The sequence below is a fragment of the Telopea speciosissima genome, chromosome 4 (assembly GCF_018873765.1).
Source record: "Telopea speciosissima isolate NSW1024214 ecotype Mountain lineage chromosome 4, Tspe_v1, whole genome shotgun sequence".
Lineage (NCBI taxonomy): Eukaryota > Viridiplantae > Streptophyta > Magnoliopsida > Proteales > Proteaceae > Telopea > Telopea speciosissima.
This window is the reverse complement of record NC_057919.1, coordinates 53724827-53744842: the sequence shown is the minus strand read 5'-3', so window position 1 is coordinate 53744842 and position 20016 is coordinate 53724827. Positions and strand designations below refer to the sequence as shown.

The window sequence follows — 20016 nt, the reverse complement described above, 5'->3', positions numbered from 1 at the left end:
GCTTTCTAATTCTGGTTTTGTGAGTTTACTGCAAATCTGGCTGTTAGATCAGCCACATCTTTGGAGCATATATAATCAGCAGAATCCCTATTCTATTCGACCTGATTGTCAGCCACATCTGATAAATTTCTGTCTGTAGGAGTGTTAGTGTCGTTCTCTTGCAGCCTAGCCTCCCTACAATAAATTTGCTTTTTATGATTATTATAGATTTTGTTTCTTTCATTTCCATTTTAGCGGGCAAATTCGGCCTCAACTGCAGGAATATTAAAAACAGATAATTTCTACATTTTACGATTATGCATATAATGGTATTTTGTAATTTTGGTAAATTTGTTAGTTAGAGTATATAGATTTGTATGTCTTTGTTTCTTGATTTGACTAATAATATTTTTATAACAGATTTGCTATGTTTTCCTAAAAATTTGCTTTCTATGATTATTATAGATTCGTTTCTCTCATTTCCATTGTAGCATGCAATTCGGCCTCAACTGCAGGAATATTGTTTCTTTCATTTAGATCTATTTCTATTTTGCATATCTTTATTTTCTTTCAAATTTAATTTAATAGTTTAATTTTTTAAGTTTAAGATTATTTAATATTTAATAAAATACTCAATAAATATAGGAAAACTAAATTAACCAGCTGGACCGGATGTCTAACCACTTCCTAGGTCCACGACTAACACGGATCAATCTCTTAGTTGGACCAGGTCCAATTGGAGTCAACTTTATATTTATTGGTCCTAAACTATAATCTAGGTGGAGACTTTCTCACTCTCTAAAGAACCCCGAATTTTGTGAGGACGGGGTATATAAAGGGCCCCTCCCTCGACACTCCATCTTTTGCAAAAGGTCATAGTTCTCTCAGAAAAATTAAGCAAGAAAACAATTAAATGCATTTCCAAGGTGCATCCCCATGAAGCATGTCATAGCATTAACTTGGGATCATAGTTGGCAAGGCATCGCGTAGGCGTCCAGGCAGATTCTTTGGGGTCTAGGCAACTGTCGCCTTTGCGGTATTGAATGCCTTAGTGGTATCAGACCAGGTTTGGCCCTTTTCATGCCAAATATCATTTAAGTAATATTTCATTTACTTAAGATATTATTCATAAAAAAGCAAATACCCCCCTCCCATTTGAATCTAATAAAAATAGTTAAAAAATAAAAGTCCAAAAGGATAAAAAGTTAACCCTCCAGTTTCAAGAACAAAACCTAGATTTTCGTCGATAGGCAAAATTTTCAACTTTTTAATGCTAGGGTTTTCTCAAATCTAAAAATTCCATAAATCTTAATATGGTCAACCATTGCTAAAAACCAAAAGAACGGTAAAATATTCATTTGTTTGATATGTAAAAAAATATTTCATTCAGATGATTTTGACAGCATTCGCGCACACCAGATAAGGTTTAGCCTAAACATAACTCCTTCACTATAAATTAGATTTAAGCTAATACAAAAAGTCTCATGTAAAAAATAAAATCATTTGACCAGTCAAACTTCTTAGAGAGTAAGAACATTTCTCTAAATCAAGAGCAGTTTAATTACATAAAGATAAGATCACATTTTCTAAGAATGGTATAACCAAATGTGAGACTAGGTATACCAGGACAATGACCAATTCCAAGAACAATATAAAGTAAATATATGTTTTGATTGTTTCAAACTTCTAATAGTTTGCTTCTTTAGTTCTGTTGTCTTCTAGTTCTATGTTGATTATTGATGACTTGATGTGGCTTAATATTGATTTTTGATGACTTTATGACTTAATGTTGATTTTTTATGACTTTATGTGGCTTAATGTTGATTTTTGATGACTTGATGTAGCGTAATGCTGAATTTTGATGATATAAGGTATATATTGTAGCATACTAGATAATGTTAGAAAAGAGGGGAAATGAAAAATAACACTCGGTCGCCTTGTCACCTAAGCACTTAGGCACCCTCTACCGCCTTGGGTCGCCTTGACAACTATGTTTGGGATAGAATACTGGTTCATTCTACTGGTAGGATAGTAATACCTCTCTCCCCATGCTCTTCCAAAAATCAAACAAAATCTTGTTTGCATTTAGACATGGCATTTCTTAATATCACTATTGATACTCGTGTATGCAAGGAAAAACCCTCAAAAAATTTCTAGGCCCCCCCTTATTCAATGCAAAGGCTGTATGCTTTACAAGTAATTAATCTGAAACTATAGGACCTACTGATAAAAACTACACTACTACATATTTAATAAAATTAAACCAGTAACCTTCCTAGAAAGAAAGGAATAATAGATATAACTTCTAAGATCCTTTGATATTTCAATCAATGTTAAAAAATTTAAAGTACTTGAGATCCAATTTGTCCAAGCCAACTGATGCAGGTTTATCACCAAATTAGGCTTCTTTCCCTAGAAATAAGTTTAGGGTTGGGTTATGGACATGTTGGGTCTTTGATCCCACGGGTTTTCTATGTAATAGGTCACTTTAATGGGCCCATGAAAAGAGAACTCGGTCGAAACCTGTCGAAACCACCTAGATATCTCAGTTTCGTAGGTTTCCGAAACAATTTAGCCAGGTACTTGAAAAATGCATGGTTTCGACTGGTTTCGACCAAGATGTTGGTAATTTCACAAGTTTCGACACTTATGCCCATCGAAACTTGGGAAAACCTGGCTCGAAACCAGTACAGATACTTATGTATACCAATAACCAGGTCAGAAATCAGGACAAACATTTATTTATGCCTAATATCATTTAAGTAAATGAAATTTCATTTACTTAAGATATTATTCATAAATAAGCTAATACCTCCTATTTGAATCCAATAAAAATAGTTAAAAAATCAAATTCCAAAAGGAAAAAAGGTCATCCTCCAGTTCAAGAACAAAAACTAGATTTTCGGTGGCAGGTGCAATTTTCAACTTTCTAATGCTGGGGTTTTTCTCAAATCTAAAAATTCTATAAATCTTAATATGGTAAAACATTACTAAAAACCAAAAGTGCGGTAAAATATTCATTTGTTTTCATGTCCAAAAAAATATTTTCATTCACACGGATTTTGACAACATTCGCGCACACCAAATTAAGTTTGATCGGTACATAACTCCTTCAATATAAATAGATTTAAACAATCTTGGACTTGTTGGAAAGCTATCAAAAGAAAGCTTTCTAACAAATACAAAAGCATAGTAAACTTGGGCTTGGCCTCACAACTATGACTCTCAGTACATTGTGCGTACACTAGTAAACTTGGGTCAAAAACCACAAGTACCATTTTGAGTGTTTTTTTTTTTTTTTTGGTGAAAATAGTTCATGCATTGTGTTTAGAATGTCAAAAATAGGTTGTATACAGAAAATCATATCAAAAAAAGCATTTCTGGGCCTCTAAACCACCAACTCGAGTTGGCTGGGGAAAAAATCACTGGTTTCGACCAGGTTTTGACCAGGTTCGACCATATCTTGGTTTCTAGTTGGTCGAAACCCGAGATCTTGAACCTTGAATGGGCCTAAAATATGGGTACATAAGTTGCATACGGGATTAACCCTATACTTAGTTTATTTTCATGTTTTAGTGTTTTAAATTGAACCGGTTGAACCACTAGTCCAATTTAAGTGATTTTAGAATATTCTCTTAGGATAAAATCTTTTTAACTTAAGTCATATTTTAGGGTCCACACCTCTACACGAATTTTAGAGGGAGTGCTTTGTATTTAGACTCAGCCTGGGATTTATTATTCCTAGGCTACATAGGAATTTAGGCCTTTGGCCATTATAAATAAAGGCAAACTGTGGGGCTCCTTTTTACCTCATTGTCTAAGAAATTTCTCTCTTGCAAGCTGTTGTAACTGTTCTTCTACTGAAGATATGCTATGTGTGTGATCAAGGCAAGGTGGGATTGGTGTGTGATCCAATTGACACCTTGTGATGTGAAGCCCGGGTGATCCGTTGGTGGGATTGGTGTTTGATCCAATCGACACTCTACAGTGTGAAACCCCACTGGTTCCTTTCAAGTTCTTCTTCAAGTTTTCTGTTCAAGATTCGATTTTTATTCCAGTTCCTCCATCAACAAGCTGCTACCGATTACATTCTACCATTACAAGTATGAAATATTTCCCATCCCCAAATTTCTTCTTCTAAACCCTCCACAGCCTAACCCAAATTCTCCCCTCATATTTTCTTCTAACTCCCTTAACCTAATTCACTTACAGCCATAACCCACCACCAGAATCCATTAAAATTTAAACCACAGCACCCTCATAACCTCCCCCACACTCAATCCTGACCTCTGCCCCATCTCAGTATCAAAACCCTAATTTCCTTTAACTTCTATTAAAACCCAAAACCCTAAATTTCATTCCAGCAACACCCAGCCATCACCAGCCCCTCATACCTTGGCCGAGTGACTCTGTCTCTACCCCTAGAAAACTCAACCTAAAGCCCCTGCCCTAATTCCAACTCTAAACCCTAGATTCCCTCACTTCCATCTTTTTAAAAACCCGACACCCTAACCTGCTGTCCTTTGAATTCTCTTACTTCCACCCATTTAACCATCACTGGACCTTCACTGATAGACTCATCTACACGTGCCTAGCATAACCATACCCTCAAAATCTTGTTTGCATTAGACATGGCATTTCTTAATATCACTATTGATACTCGTGTATGCAAGGAAAAACCCTCAAAAATTTTCTAAGCCCCCTCTTATCCAATGTAAAGGTTGTATGCTTTACAAGTAATTAATCTGAAACTGTAGGACCTACTGATAAAAACTACACTACTACATATTTAATAAATTAAACCAGTAACCTCTCTAGAAAGAAAGGAATAATAGATATAACTTCTAAGATCCTTTGATATTTCAATCAATGTTAAAAAAATTTAGAGTTCTTAAGGTCCTATTTGTCCAAGCCAACTGGTGGGATTTGAGTAAAGCACGTCAAAGAACCATTTTTTTATCCTTGTACGAACATACAGCTTACATATTTTATTTTCATTAAATTCAGTAGATATAATGTTCAGAATGTCTACGGGGTTGAACTCGGGAAAGAAAATGATGAGAAACACTTTGTCTAAGAGATACTTCAAACATTTATGAGATATATTAGTACATTCATGAATGATTTTAGATCTATGTCATTTTATTCATATATTGGGCTGTGGCCCTCAATATATTTTGCCCTAGATCTAATTATTTGCAGTTCCTAGCCCAAAAAGTAACCAATAAATTTCTAAAATGGATATTGCATCATTGGTTCATTTCAATTTAATTATTAAAAAAAAACTTAGTTTCTCAAAGTATTACTCCCTCAATTTATATCCTTTTATCTAAACTAAAATTTCATTTTGGTTCTTCTTTCTTTAGCTTTTCACTGCACTTTCTTTGAACTATTTTTCCAATGTTTAGGCCTTTTTTCCGTTTACTATAATATAGTAATTAAAAGAGAGAGAGAAAATGGTTGTCGAGAACATACATCAACGGAATATACACTTCCAAATATAAAACACATGAGTAGGCCACATAAAAGTGCTGGTGACTGAGACATAAATCCGATACCAAAGCTCTGTAAAACAAATAAAAAATATATCAAAGACAGTCTTTAGTGATATATGGAAAGCTTTAGTGATATTAACCAAAAGTAATAACAAGTAGAAACTAGAAAGCAGGGAAACATACACTAATCTATTAATTAAAAAGAGCAATTAAATCAACTAGAACTACTAATTTGTATTTTTTTAACTAATTTGCAAATTGAATCAAGTGAATAGCAACTTAAATTCAAAAACCCTAAAATATGAGGGGAGAAAAGATGCAAACAACTACTGTTTTAATAGAATTACTAAAAGAATATAGAAATAGTTCAAAACATGACTTATTAGGGTCATTGTCCTCTCAAACACCAACAATTCAACCTTAAAAGATGTTAAGCACCCCTACTAGTAACTCCTAACAGGGCAGAACAATGATCTTAGAAATGAGTAAAACTGACCTAAAAAAAATAAGAAGGAAGGCTCAAACTAACAAACTGACTGGCAACACCAAGTTACCAACCAGACTTTCTCCACCATCAAGTCAAAATTTGTCTTCTACCACCAAAAATGATTCAAACTTGACCAATTGGAGCTACCAATTTGGTCAATCTAGTCTTCCTCTTCTACTCCTTAATGTGCAATATTAGTTAAAGCTTCAATGGATCGATTCTAATGAAAGATTAAAGAGCTAACAGCAAGGAGGAAGGAAAGGGGAAGAAGAGAAGAAGAGAAGAAAAGAAGAGTTGGGAGAGAATCGGTTGTGTGTGTTGAGTGATTCTCAACACACATTACTTCATTAATAAACTCTTCCAAATTACACAGACCTCCCTAGGGATGTAAAGGGAAATAAAACAAGAACAAGAAAAATACAACTTGGTCATGTCTTATAACAGGACAATGACAGAACTACCCTTATACAAGATATTCTAACAACTCTAACACTCCCCCTCAAGCTGGAGAATAACTGGCATACATTCCCAACTTGCACAATAAGGTACCAAATAGACTAGGAGTGAGACCCTTGGTGAAGATATCTGCTACTTGATCACCTGTCTTCACAAAGGGAGTACAAATGCACCCAGAATCCAGCTTCTCTTTGATGAAGTGACAATCAACCTCAATATGCTTGGTTCGATCATGCTGAACCGGATTATAGGCAATGCTTATAGCAACTTTGTTGTCACAATAAAGTCTCATTGGTCCTTCAGTTTCAAAGCTCAAGTCTTGAAGAAGTCTCTTTAGCCATATAAGCTCACATACTCCATGAGCCATAGCCCTAAACTCCGCCTCCGCACTAGATCTAGCTACAACTGGCTGTTTCTTGCTCCTCCAGGTAACTAGATTACCACCCACAAAGGTACAGTACCCAGAAGTAGATCTCCTGTCAGAAACTGAACCAGGCCAATCAGTATCTGTGTAGCCTTCAATTTGCAAATGGTCATGCCTGGCAAATAAAAGACCTTTTCCTAGACAGGATTTCAAGTATCTAATGATGTGATACACTGCATCCAGATGTCTACTCCTGGGAGCATGCATGAACTGACTCACCACTCCAGCTGCATAAGAGATGTTTGGTCGAGTCAAGGAGAGATGTTTGGTACTTACTTGCATCTATAAGAGGAGAACCACATTCATCACCAAGTTTATGATTCGGATCAATAGGGGAAGTGGCTTGTTTGCACCCCATCATGCCTGTCTCTTTTAGAAGATCCAAGACAAATTTCCTTTGTCAAATGTTGATTCCTTTCCTTGATCTAGATACTTCAATTCCCAAGAAATATTTCAAGAGTCCAAGGTCTTTAATCTCAAACTGTTTAGCCAAATAAGATTTCAATCTGTTTATCTCAGTAACATCATTCCCAGTTACTACAATGTCATCAACATAAACAATGAGAGTTGTAACTGTACCATTACCTCTCCTGATAAACAAGGTGTGGTCAGCTTGACTCTAATAATACCCATTCTTTAGGATGGCTTGTCTAAATCTCTCAAACCAGGCCTTAAGAGACTGTTTGAGGCCATAAAGAGCTTTCTTCAAGAGACACACTTTCCCTTCAGCTGAGGGACACTTAAAACCAAGTGGAGACTGCATGTACACTTCTTCTGCTGAATCTCCATGAAGAAATGCATTCTTCACATCTAAATGGTACATTGGCCAATCTTTATTGGCTGCCACCGAAAGAAGAACCCTGATTGAGTTATGCTTGGCTACAGGGGCAAAAGTCACTTGGTAGTCAATGCCATACACCTGACTATACCCTTTTGCAACCAGCCTAGCTTTGTATCTTTCCACTGTACCATCGGATCTAGACTTGATTGTATAAACCCATCTGCATCCAACTGTAGTTCTCCCCCTGGGAAGATCAACTAGTGTCCAAGTATTGTTCTTCTCCAGAGCCACCATTTCCTCAGACATTGCTTGCATCCATTTTGGATCGGATAAGGCCTCTGTGACATTTTTGGGAATGGAAGAAGACTCGAGGGTAGTGGAAAAAGCAATACCTGTAGGAAAAATGGAGTCATAGGAAACAAACTAGGCTATGGGGTTAGTACAGGCTCTCTTCCCCTTTCTCATAACAATGGGAAGATCTAATTCAGAAGGAGAAGAATTACCTGACTGAGGATGTGGATCCAAAGAGGGGTTTTGGCAGGGTTGCTTATACCATGGTTGCTTCCCTTTTCCCTTCAACAAGCATTCACCTCTTGTGAATACACCTTCTTCTTTGAATCTTATTCCCTTGTATTCTTTTTCCCAGCTAGCATCACCACCATACAAGCATCAATATCAACAACACCATCAGCATTAGCATCATCAACAACATCCACTTCTTTGTACTTTCCAATATCAAAAAGGAATGGGGAAGTGGAGGTAGGCAAGGGAGATAGAAAAGGAATGACATCAACATTCTGTTCACTTCTAGTACTCTCCCCCTGAACAGAATGTTGAGGGGAAGAAAAATAAGAGATAGACTCAAAGAAGGTGACATCCTTGGAGAGAAATCGCCTTCGGGAAGGAGGATGGTAGCACTTATACCCTTTGGTTGAATCAAAGTAGCCCAAGAAGATGCACTTGAGAGCTTTGGGATCAAGCTTGGTACGGGCTGATTTGTTGACATGAGCATAACAAACACAACCAAAGACTCTTAGGGGTAAGGAGAAAACTGAGGACTGAGGAGAAAGAAGAGCCAGGGGGATTTGGAGCCAAGGAGTGGAGTTGGCATCCGGTTAATAAGAAAGGTAGCGGTAAGAAGTGCATCAGACCAGAAAATCTTAGGCACATGCATACCAAAGAGAAGACCCCTGGTGATTTCCAGCAAATGGCGGTTTTTGCGCTCAGCCACCCCATTTTGCTGTGGGGTGTCAACACAAGCCAGTTGATGGATGATGCCATTATCAGTAAAGAACTATTGGAGCCCCCCGTACATGTACTCACCCCCCTTATCAGACCTAACAATTTGGATTTGAGTACCAAATTGAGTACTGATAAGTTGATAAAAATCCTTAAAAGCATTACAAACATCACTCTTTTGTTTCAACAAAACAATCCAAGTAGACTAAGAATAGTCATCCACAAATGAGACAAAGTAACGAAATCCAGATAAAGAAGTAGTAGGGGTAGGTCCCCAAAATCAGTATGAACAAGGGAAAAAGGTGCAGTAGATCTATTACCACGATAAGGATAAGATGTGCGACAATGTTTAGCAAAAATACAAGATTCACACTGAAAAAAATAAGATGAAGGGAAAGAAGTAAACAAGTGGGGCAACTGTCTCCTCATAACAACAAAAGAGGGATGACCCAAACGTTGATGCCAGAGTAGTACAGACTCCAAAGTACTATGGTCACTCCGACCACAAACATAAGCTTCAGCAGTAGATTGAGCAGGTAGCCGTGGTTCAAGAAGATAAAGTCCTCCTTTTTCAATCCCACTACCAATAACCCTCTTTGTCTCCAAATCCTGAAAAACACAATAGGAAGGAAAGAAAGTGACACAACAATGTAAGGATTTGGTTAGGTGACTCACTGATAATAGGTTAGTAGCAAAATCAGGAACATGAAGGACAGACTCAAGGGAAATAAAAGGAGTAACTCGCACATTACCCTTACCAGAGACAGAAGAAAGGGAACCATCAGCAACCCTTACCTTGTCCCGGCCAGAGCAAATGGAGTAGGAATCGTAGTACTGTGACATACCAGTCATGTGATCAAAGGCTCCAGAGTCAATATCCAGGTGGGTGCAATATGAGCAGACGAGACCTGCAGGGCTGAGGCAGAAGTAGTAGACCCCCCAAAGGTCGAACCAGTAGCTGACCCTCCAAAGTGAGACATCAGCCGGCGGAGGGCTGCAATATCATCCTGTGAGAGGGAATCAGCAACCGGCCGGGGTCCAAGTGGCTCAGACTCAAATGTCACAGAGTGAGCCCTAGCTCCCCCCTTGCTTGCCTCCACGGGCACCAGATGAACCACCACGCATACTAGGGGGCTGTCCATGAAGATCCCAATACCTGTCCTTGGTGTGTCCAAGCTTGCCACAATGATCACATTTAAATCTCTCACGGTGATCTCCACGAGGTAGCCATTGGCCTTTCCCCCCACTTTTCCAGTCTCTGTGGAAACTAGAAACAAGAACAGATCTCTCTGTTGATGGTACAATATCCATAGTGATTCTCCTGGTTTCCTCACTTAGCAAGTAGCTGCACACTTCATCCAGGGAAAGGGAGGTCTTCCTAAGATTTGCAGGCGAAGAGGCTTATACTCTGGGTTAAGACCACCAAGCAAAATAAGGATCCTTTCCTTTCCTTGGCTCATATAGACCTTTGCTTGATCATCAGAATTGGACAACTGGAGGTTGTTATAGTGATCATATTCCTCCCACAAGCTAATAACAGAGTTGTAGTACTCAGATATACTCCTATCACCCTGTTTCATATGGATGATCTTTTGGAGGATTTGATATACCTTTGTTGCATCTCCAACTCTATCAAAAACTTTGGAGACACTGTCCCAGATATCTTTCGCAGTCTCCTTACTCATAAACCTCCTACCTATCTCAGGTTTCATGGAGAATATCAGCCAAGTCATAACAGTGGAGTTCTCAGTCTCCCACTTGAGATAGCCTGGATCAGTTGTAGCAGGAGCTGTGATCATAGTACTAAAACTCGCGAAATTTCGGTCTAGATATCGAATATTTCGAGTATCTCAACCTGTCCGAAACGAAACGCAAGTCCGAAATGAAAAAATGCAATATTTCGAATATTTCGGAAATTTCGATGAAATTTCGAAAATTTCGGTCATCTCGTTTCGGAAATTTCAGAAATCTCGGTAATTTCGGTCATCTCGTTTCGAAAATTTCGGAAATCTCGGACATTTTTGGCATTTTACACCCACAGAAAAATACCATATTTCGACCGAGATTTCGACGAAATTTCGGTATCTCGGAAATTTCGGTCAGACCGAAACACCGAAACGAAACGAGATTTAGTACCATGGCTGTGATAGACCTGGTAATGTATCACAACTTTCCCTTACTGCGTAGGGACAACTTCACCAAATGGGACCAATCCAAGTAGTTGGTATTGTCCAATTTCACAACAGAGATTTGGGTGTTGGGGTTATCAAAGGAAGCCATGGTTGGGAAACCACTACTTAGGCTGCCAGCTGTAGTTGGTCCACTGACTTCAGAATCTTGTCTAGACACAGTAGACATAATGGGCAAACACTTCAACAATCAATATAGTGTTTTGCTCAAGTGGGGAGTACACTCAACCCAAACAAAGGAGGCAAACAAGTACACAAATAATGCTCAATCAACTAAATCACTAGGCTGAGACCAAGCCTAAAAAACAGCAGGCATACAGAGAGCAAAAAACTTGCATAACTCAAACCAAATCCTTCTAATAGCCAAGGAACTTCAGTTCATAACACCCAACAAATGTACCAAGATGCACACATTCCATTCTCAGCAACAAACAATCATCCAATGCAGCAATCTTCAAAAAAAATAGGTCAAACAAGAAGTAGAAACAGAGCTGCCAATACCTGTACAGCAGCAGTCCTCCAATCTTCCACCTTCAAGACCAAGCTCTTAGGGCTTCAAAATAGCACTCCCATACGACTTGAATGAGTCAAGTTCCAAGGCAAACCAATCTGCTAAAGGCATAATCGAATCTGAAATAGCCCACTGTTGGCGGAAAAACAGGGTTTGCTCCCAATTCTTCACAACAGTTGGAAGCTAAGTGCCCTTCCTCTCAACAACCAAGAGGTTAGGGGTCTGAGATAACATCCCTAGGCGATTCAAATGCACTAGGTCTCATTCCAAGATATGGGGAGGAGAGGGAGAACCAAGGCAAATGCTTCACAGGCTGGCGGTAGCTACGCGGGCATCTTCCAAAGCTTCAAAACACTTCAGCTGCTCCTAAACTCTCTCCATATGAACTTGGTTTGAAGAATACTACTCCCAAGACTGTAAGAAGTATAGTATCTCACATATACAGCCTCTAATGGAACCCCCTTTACATTTATAGGGTTCCAAAGAGAGAAGAAGACAACTACTGAGCTGAGCCAACTCTCAAACCAGAGATGCTAGCTCTGATACCAAGTTAAAGCTTCAATGGATCGATTCTAATGAAAGATTAAAGAGCTAACAGCAAGGAGGAAGGAAAGGGGAAGGAAAGGGGAAGAAAAGAAGAAGAGAAGAGAAGAAGAGTTGGGAGAGAATCGGTTGTGTATATTGAGTGATTCTCAACACACATATTACTTCATTAATAAACTCTTCCAAATTACACAGACCTCCCTAAGTAGGTAAAGGGAAATAAAACAAGAAGAAGAAAAATACACTTTGGTCATGTCTTATAACAGGACAATGACAGAACTATCCTTATACAAGATATTCTAACAACTCTAATAATATTCTATTCAAAATAAAGTATAGATTTGATTGACACCAGACCCTCCCTAGCTTGAATCGAAAAATTCACCTACAGCTCCCATTTATTTTCACTGTGTTGAACGAGGAGGCATTACATAATTTTGAAAGTTCCCATTTTAACCTTTTGCCAATTCATTGTTCATTACAAATTTACACCACCAACTACTTAATAAGCCCATCTTAGGCTGCATTGGAAAAATGGATCAAATTTCTGAATCTCAGTGATCAAGTACGTATCGTCATGAGAAATGAAAAACAAAAAATTATAAAATGGAACTTTAATGACTTATTTAACACCATCAATGCAACCTTTAGAAGGAAAACTTGTCTGTTATTATTTTAGCTCTCATTAAAATCTCCATTAATCATCTTTTAGGAGGGAGATTTAGTCAATTACCTTTTTAATCACCTATCAAAGAATTTTTTTCTTGAGAGTATTTTTACATCTAAATGCTCAGTGAAAGTTATAACCATGTATTGAGACAAATGAATCTAACATTTATACCAGCAAGGCAGCTGCGCAAGTGATGGCCCAAGCAGTTTCAGTTGAGTACTCTCCAGAAGCCAGTGGAAAATGTTGTTTGTTAATCTGAGCACATAGGAAAAATATTAAGCAATAGATGAAAATAGAGATTAAAGGTGATCACGTTAATCAAATGTAGAATGTCCTAAAACTAAATGGAAGGACTGTAAATTCTATTCCTAAATTACATGCATGTAACCAAATAACAAGACTGAGATGTACCTTGTCAATTTCAACATCATACAAGTGGTTTATGCCACTAACAAAAGTTTTCATCAACATTGCTGCAATTGCAGCCTGAAACAAAAATAATATGAGTAAAATACCAGTCTAGAAGATATTTTATCTTTTCCCAACCAAGATTGTCACCTGAAGTAGTCCCAAAAAAAATTGGAAAAAAAAAAACTTAGGAGGAATCTATTGACCATTTTCAACCTTAATGCTCACCTGGAGTACTCCCAAAAAAAATTTGGGGGAAAGATCACCAATAGCTTCTACTGGAAAAAGAGACGCTGATATTATCCCCACAATCTGATCATTAAAAAACACGTAAACACATTTGGTGCTTTGTGAATAATGTCACTTTTTTTTAATTTCAACTTGTCACATTTAGAGTGTAACCAAAACTTACACTACCAAATGAAGCATAAGGGCGAGTAAACTGTATAAATGTACCCACTGCCTTAGAAAGGCCAGCATTACCATCTTGACTTCTCGTTGAACTCCCGTACTCTGCTCTTACTTGCTCGTACTGCAGCTTTTCCATATTCTTTTGATCATCAGCTAAGGCTGAAAGTCCTGGGGAATAATGTTGAAAGCTTTGCTTGACATAGAGTTTATTTTGAAAATTATGTGAATAAGTTTTTGGAACTTGAAATGGTACGGAAAAATCTACAGATGTAAAAGTTGACACATTAACCCAAATATTACTTAATCTAATTTAGGTGAACTGTACCTTCTACCAAAAGGACAAAAAGGTTATTTCCAGGTAGCATGAAAACCATAAAAAATATGAGCCAAAGTTATCTACCGCTTAAATTCACAAGGCTGGGAAAATAATTGCATGTTATTATTTTTCTAAATGTACTGAATTGGACAGCTCAATGACTAATGCTTTCAACTTGATGTAGGGCTTTTGGTCTTGGGAACTGATAATGCCAGCAAAATTGGAGGAAGAAAAAAAACAGGGGAATATTTATATTCCTTAGACACTACAATGACCTGCAACAACTACCTAAATCCACTTCATTATACAAAAATACTGGGCCACCCAAACAGGCCAAACCACCCTTCAAATCTTGGCCAACTGGACTACTCTACTAAATCCTTAATTAATCCAGGGGGAGAAACCCAAAGTTAAACTTGCCAAACAACACAAAATTGGAATCTCACCATTCTCCTGCACCATTGGAGTATAGTCATACACACAGAAATCATATTTAATAGTCTAAGGGGAGCGGAGATCTAACTGCCTTACTCTTTTATGCCAAGTGACTATCCATTGGCATCAAAATTTTATGGATTTGTTGTCCACAACATCTAATCATGAGTTCATTTCCAGCCTAACCTAACATCAATGCAAGATTATGATTTAAAAATTGACTAGAACAATCAACTCTATTTAATAAATAGGGACGGTAGGATAAACAGAAATAACATTGGGAGAGGGGGCAGATATTGCAATAGGCCACCTTTTTGTTTCCCTTGTTTGGTACAACACCAAATTTGGTATGTGGCCTATCTAAGGTATTTCCCCATCTATCCAATGGTAAGAATAACAAAGGACCAGTCCATATGGAACAAAACGGGCCAGCCCGATGGATCCCTATTTCCTCATTCAATTGAGATTTTTTTTTATATATGGACAGTAAGCTACTTTGTCCATGTGTGATGATTTTACCATTTTGACCATTAGAGATAGGTTCCTCTGTGTGTTTGAAATTGTTTAGTTTTCAACATTTTCTTAAAGCTTAGTTTGCTGTATGAAGTGTGTTAGGAATGATGTAGCAAAACTGCAAAAGTATCATGTAGAAAATGCATACATCATCTGAAAACTAAGCTAACTCTTGATAAATAGAGTTGAATGTGCAGGAACAACTTAGTTGACTGCCTACCTAGGAAATATCGAGATAGGTCACTCTTTGTGTTTGAAATTGTTCAGTTTTCAACATTTTCTTAAAGCTTAGTTTGCCGTATGAAGTGTGTTACGAATGATGTTGCAAAAGTATCATGTAGAAAAGGCATACATCATCTAAAAACTAAGCTAACTCTTGTGTGCTTATTTTCAAACTGTTTTCACTTGTTCGGATATGGGGGTCAAGTGTTTTTTGTCAGAGTTAACATTGTAATTTTGTTTTTTGTGGATATTTGTGTAATTAAGGCTTAAGAAACTTAGAGGTTGAGCAATTCCTCTCGGAAGCATAACTTCTTGAAAAAGTTTTTAGCTTCTTAGGCAAGCAACTTCATGTATTGTTGAATAAGCCATCTCCTAGCTTTTTCAGCAAGCAAGTATTTGTTATATAAGGATGTAAAACCCCACTAAAATGAATGAAAGAAAAAGTTGCATCTTTTGAGAGGTTCAGCAATTTCTCTCGGAAGCATTACTTCTTGAAAATGTTTTTAGCTTCTTAGGCGAGCAACTTCATGTCTTGTTAAATAAGCCATCTCCTAGCTTTTTAAGCAAGCAAGTTTTTCTTATATAAGAATGTAAAACCCCAAGTTGCATCTTTTGAGAGGTTCACACATGAGACCAGAGAGCCACATGCATTCTTTTCTTCTCTCTCTCTCTCTCTCTCATCCATTCTTTTTCTTCTGTCCTCCCACAAAACTAGTTTCTCCTCTTTCTCTTCTATTTTCTTCTTCTTTCCAGAGTTTCTATTCCACAATTTTGGGTTTCTTCTCCCTCTTTCAGATCTATTTCTTTATATTTATTTTTCTTGCTTCTTTTTCATATCTGAGTTGTATCTTATTATTATTTCATCTTCTTCTTCAACGTCTCCCAAGAATTACTGTCTACAGGTACTTCTTGCAGCCCCTTAATAGTAGCTGATTTCTTATCTTTCCCGAATGCCTTCTTTACTATCCCCCCTCCCGCCTCTTCCTTGTAGTTCCGTCCAGGAAATCTAAACATCTGAGTGTCCTACATCACACACATGGACTGATTCAGCCATTTCGGCTCTCTGAGTGTGTTATTACCCTCTCAATTACCCACATATGCTTCACAGCCCATATTAACCATGTGGCTCACCATGTTTTAAGATTTTTAAGCTGTATTTTAGCCATCTAATTAATTTTGTAAAATTTAGAGGGTTCCCAAGGTCCTAAAATCTACGGCTATATAAGAGAAGAGAAAAAATTGAAAAAAAAAAATTTTGATTTCAAAATTATTCTTCCTCCAGTAGAAAAATTGAGTTCGCCACAATTAGAGCTGGACATGTGGACACAGTCACACAATTAGATATGCCATATGATAGCGAAAGTCTAATATCTTAGTTAGACCCGACTAACTTAGCCTCGAACCAAGATTTTTCATATAACACTTCCCTTTGTCAATGCAACTCAATAACTAGTTCTAGTGTAGATTCCTCTTGAGTCTTGACCTTGTGTTAAGATATATAAGGTTACATACTTTACCCATAAATTAGGGGGGGGGGGGGGGACATACATCCATCTAAGAAAGGGTTCCTTCTCCACTAATCCAGGAAACCTGATCCTTTAGATTGATTTATTCTTAGTGGCATTAACCAACTAGGTTTTTATCTTTAGATCACTAACAAATGTGTGGATATGATAATTCTATCTCTGCGGGTACACAATTAATCAAGGGTCCATGAACTTTTGATTGTCCATTATCTTATTCTCAAAGAAAAGTTGTAACCTTCTTTTGATTGTCCATTGTCTTATTCCCAAAAGTTCTTTAAGTCATGGGTGATAAAGGGTTTTCAAAATAAATTGAAAGTGACTTACTTTTTATGTCATTCTAAAAAGTTGCCATTGTCTTACACTTTTTCAATTATACCTATAATACGATAGATTTTTAAACTCGTTGAAAGAAGAAATTTATCACACTAAAACGGAAAGAAGTAAGTTTACTTCTTTTTCACCAACTTTAGTCACAAAGATTTTTTCCATTAATCATACTCAACTCAGCCTTATCCCAACTACATGGGGTCGGTTACATGGATCCTTTTTCTCCAATCTGCACTATTCAAAGCCATACTTCTACTAGTCATAAGCTATGCATGTCTTTCCCCATCCCTTTTTCTAGAGTTATTTTAAGCCTACCCTAGCTCTTTTAGCTCCTTCATTCTAAATCAAATCGCCCCTCCGGACTGGAACAATTTTTTAATTAATTATGAAATTCTAACAACTTGCATTGAACATTTTGGTTCGGATAAAAGTTTAAAAAGGGACAGAATTGAATGAGTTGATTTATACAAATTCTGACTTGCTAAGGGTGTCAATCACTTTGGTTTCAGTTTATCTACTTGATTCATAATCAATTCACATTGTAATGGACCCAAACTGATTACTTATCGGTGAGATATTTTAAAACCAAAAACCAACGTATATGCTAGTTAATTGGATTGTAAACGGTTTCTGGAAAACCTGCCTAAAGTACAACACTGCAAAAATGACCACTAATTATAGCTGTTCAATGCTGGAAAATTACTCATTAATAGGGAAGAGTAAGTGAGTGAGTGAGTTACCTTTTTGTTGCCCTTGTGGGCGATATAGTTGCGGATAAAACTTCCGACTTGGGGAATAGTAGCAATGCGAACATGGGTCGGGACGCCGTCCTAGCAACATCTCCAAACCCAATCTTGCAGTCGGCATAGACAGCGAAGTGTCAATCCTCGGATGCAACCTTCTCTTGAACTGATGATTAAACAAAAATCCTGAAGCAGGAACGAAAGATGGTCTCTCCACCAAAGACAAACCCAAGAATTCCTTTGCAACCGCCATGAATCTTCAATCTAGGAGTTGCTATTCCTTGTTTCGGTTGATTATCACCTTCAAAATCTGAGATTCTTGGTCGAGTACGGGAGCAGAAAGGAATGAGGTGGAATATGGAGAAGAACAATAGGGACGGTTTGTGAGAGAAATGATGTCGGCAATATAAGAAAATAAATGCAATTAATGAACTCAACAACAAAGAGACGAAGAAGGAAAAGTCTGCAAGATTTTTCCAGGTCTTCATCCTTTTCCACTCACTCCCATTTATTGTTATCGGTAGCACATCAATGAAGATCGGATAAGAAGAGTGGTGGGCAGCGGATGTCAACATTGACAAAGGAAGGGGCGGCAAACACGAAGTGAGAAAAAAAAAAGGATAGGAATACGGGTGGGTGGGGGATATCAGCATTAACAAAGGAATTGGCGGCGCACACGGAAAGAGAAAAATGAAGAACAAGGCAACTAAGAACCGAATCTTTTCCTTGACTATTTTTTAAAATCATATCATTTTCTCTCCGGTCCAAATATTCTATGGATCTCTTTCTTTCAGCCGGAGCAATACTTCAAAAGGAGGCACAGAACTGCCACGGGAGATCGATCTCTTTATCTATTCAGGGCTGAAACACTCTAGAAAACATTGAAGACCTTCAGTGATTGATCGTTATTGGAACAAGACAAAGATCAGAGCTGAGGCCAAGATTGGGATCTTCATTATGTTATTATTATTCGTTGAAATTCTTACCCACCAAGCAAACGGTTGGATCTTTATCACCTCCAGTTGGCTGCCCGCCCAGTTCCCCAGTTCCTCTAACAAAGGGGGGCTGAAATGACCTCTCTACCCATGCCCAAACACTCTGCCCGGGTGGGGTCCACCATCCCCCTATTAGAGGAACTGGGGAATTGGGCCGGTCAGCAAACTGTTGCGTGTGAAAACCTCCATCGTTCGGTTCGCCCACAGATGAGCCTACAAAAAATCGAGTGAGCGCAAGAGAGCCGGTGTAGCTCCAGCCTAGGACTCTCCGACGCACAAGTCAGGTCTCCAGTGCAACAGCGTAACAGCTAGTAAAAAGTGAGCTGAGCAATAGAGCTCCATACCTGAGTATTTATAGAGGGAGATGAGGCGGTTGGAGGAGTCCTAGTATGGTAGGAGTTCTTCTCTTAGAAGGCTCTACCCCGTTGCGCGGAGTGAAGAGTCATTTTCGGGGTCGAACTCCCGTTAAGGTAAGAGTCAATATCTAAGTGTGATTCCGTATCGCGATAGGATTGTGGCTGAATCCTTATCTCGCGATTCTCTAATTGTGCTGACGTGGCTCCGCGATTTTCGACAAGCCGTTACGATGGCTTTTGTGAAGGGCTCGGCCTCGACCTCGGCTGACAGCCGTGAGGTCTACTCGGAGTCGATGGCTGATTTGGGTGGCGCCCCGCGGTGCGGGTGCTCGGCACACAACAGACAGAATGCCAGCTTTGTCGGTGGTCAAGTCGGCCCGACTTCGCACGACTCGGTTCGGTTATCAAACTGTCCTCGGCTCGGCCACGTGGCAACTTTCGATTGGTGATGTGATTTATGCCTTATCACAGGCCCCCCCCACTCATCAAGGGTCGACACGACACTGATGAGTGAAGTATCTCGGTCTACTCGCATGTCCCTCATCGCGACCGAGCAGAGCTTGCTTCGTCGACGATTGGGCATTGTACGGTCTGACAGTTGGGGTGTCAGTGCCATGTCATCTGGAGTCATTATGGCAGGCTCGGGAATTCGAACCGTCTTTTGATCTGGGCCGTTAGATCTTGTTGAGTTCTTCTCGGTCGTTGGATCTTCTCTGCTCAGAGGCTATAAGTAGGCGACTCTTCCTCATTCATTCTTTATTGTCTCAAGTTTTTGACTGCTCGGCTAGCTTGGATTCTTCAGCTCATTCAATGCTCGGCGCTCTCAACTTTCTAGTTCGTGCTTAGCTCGTCTCCGAAGCTTCTTCAACCAGTAAGTCCCCTCTGCCATTATGTCAGTTGGTAGTGGTCACGCGGGCGAGGTGTTCGCTGGGGCGGCTGAGGGTGCGAGTCCGAACCGAGAGCTCCCTGCTCGCTCCCCCACAATAGACC

General features: G+C 38.7%; 1 protein-coding gene across 2 annotated transcripts in view; it reads right to left on the bottom strand.

Moving 5' to 3' along the window:
• LOC122657820 (probable homogentisate phytyltransferase 1, chloroplastic) overlaps window positions 1-18020 on the bottom strand; it is a 40645-nt gene extending 22625 nt beyond the window's left edge. The window contains exons 1-6 of one of the 2 annotated variants that reach the window (XM_043852613.1): window positions 17673-18020; window positions 13595-13761; window positions 13411-13494; window positions 13186-13260; window positions 12946-13029; window positions 5455-5544 (exon numbers count right to left, since the gene is read on the bottom strand). In XM_043852613.1, the coding sequence (XP_043708548.1) occupies window positions 5455-5544; window positions 12946-13029; window positions 13186-13260; window positions 13411-13494; window positions 13595-13761; window positions 17673-17928 (756 nt within the window). In that variant the 5' untranslated portion in view covers window positions 17929-18020. The remainder of the gene's footprint in view (window positions 1-5454; window positions 5545-12945; window positions 13030-13185; window positions 13261-13410; window positions 13495-13594; window positions 13762-17672) is intronic. The other variant, XM_043852612.1, reaches the window with a different exon arrangement.
• Between the last annotated feature and the right edge of the window lie 1996 nt (window positions 18021-20016).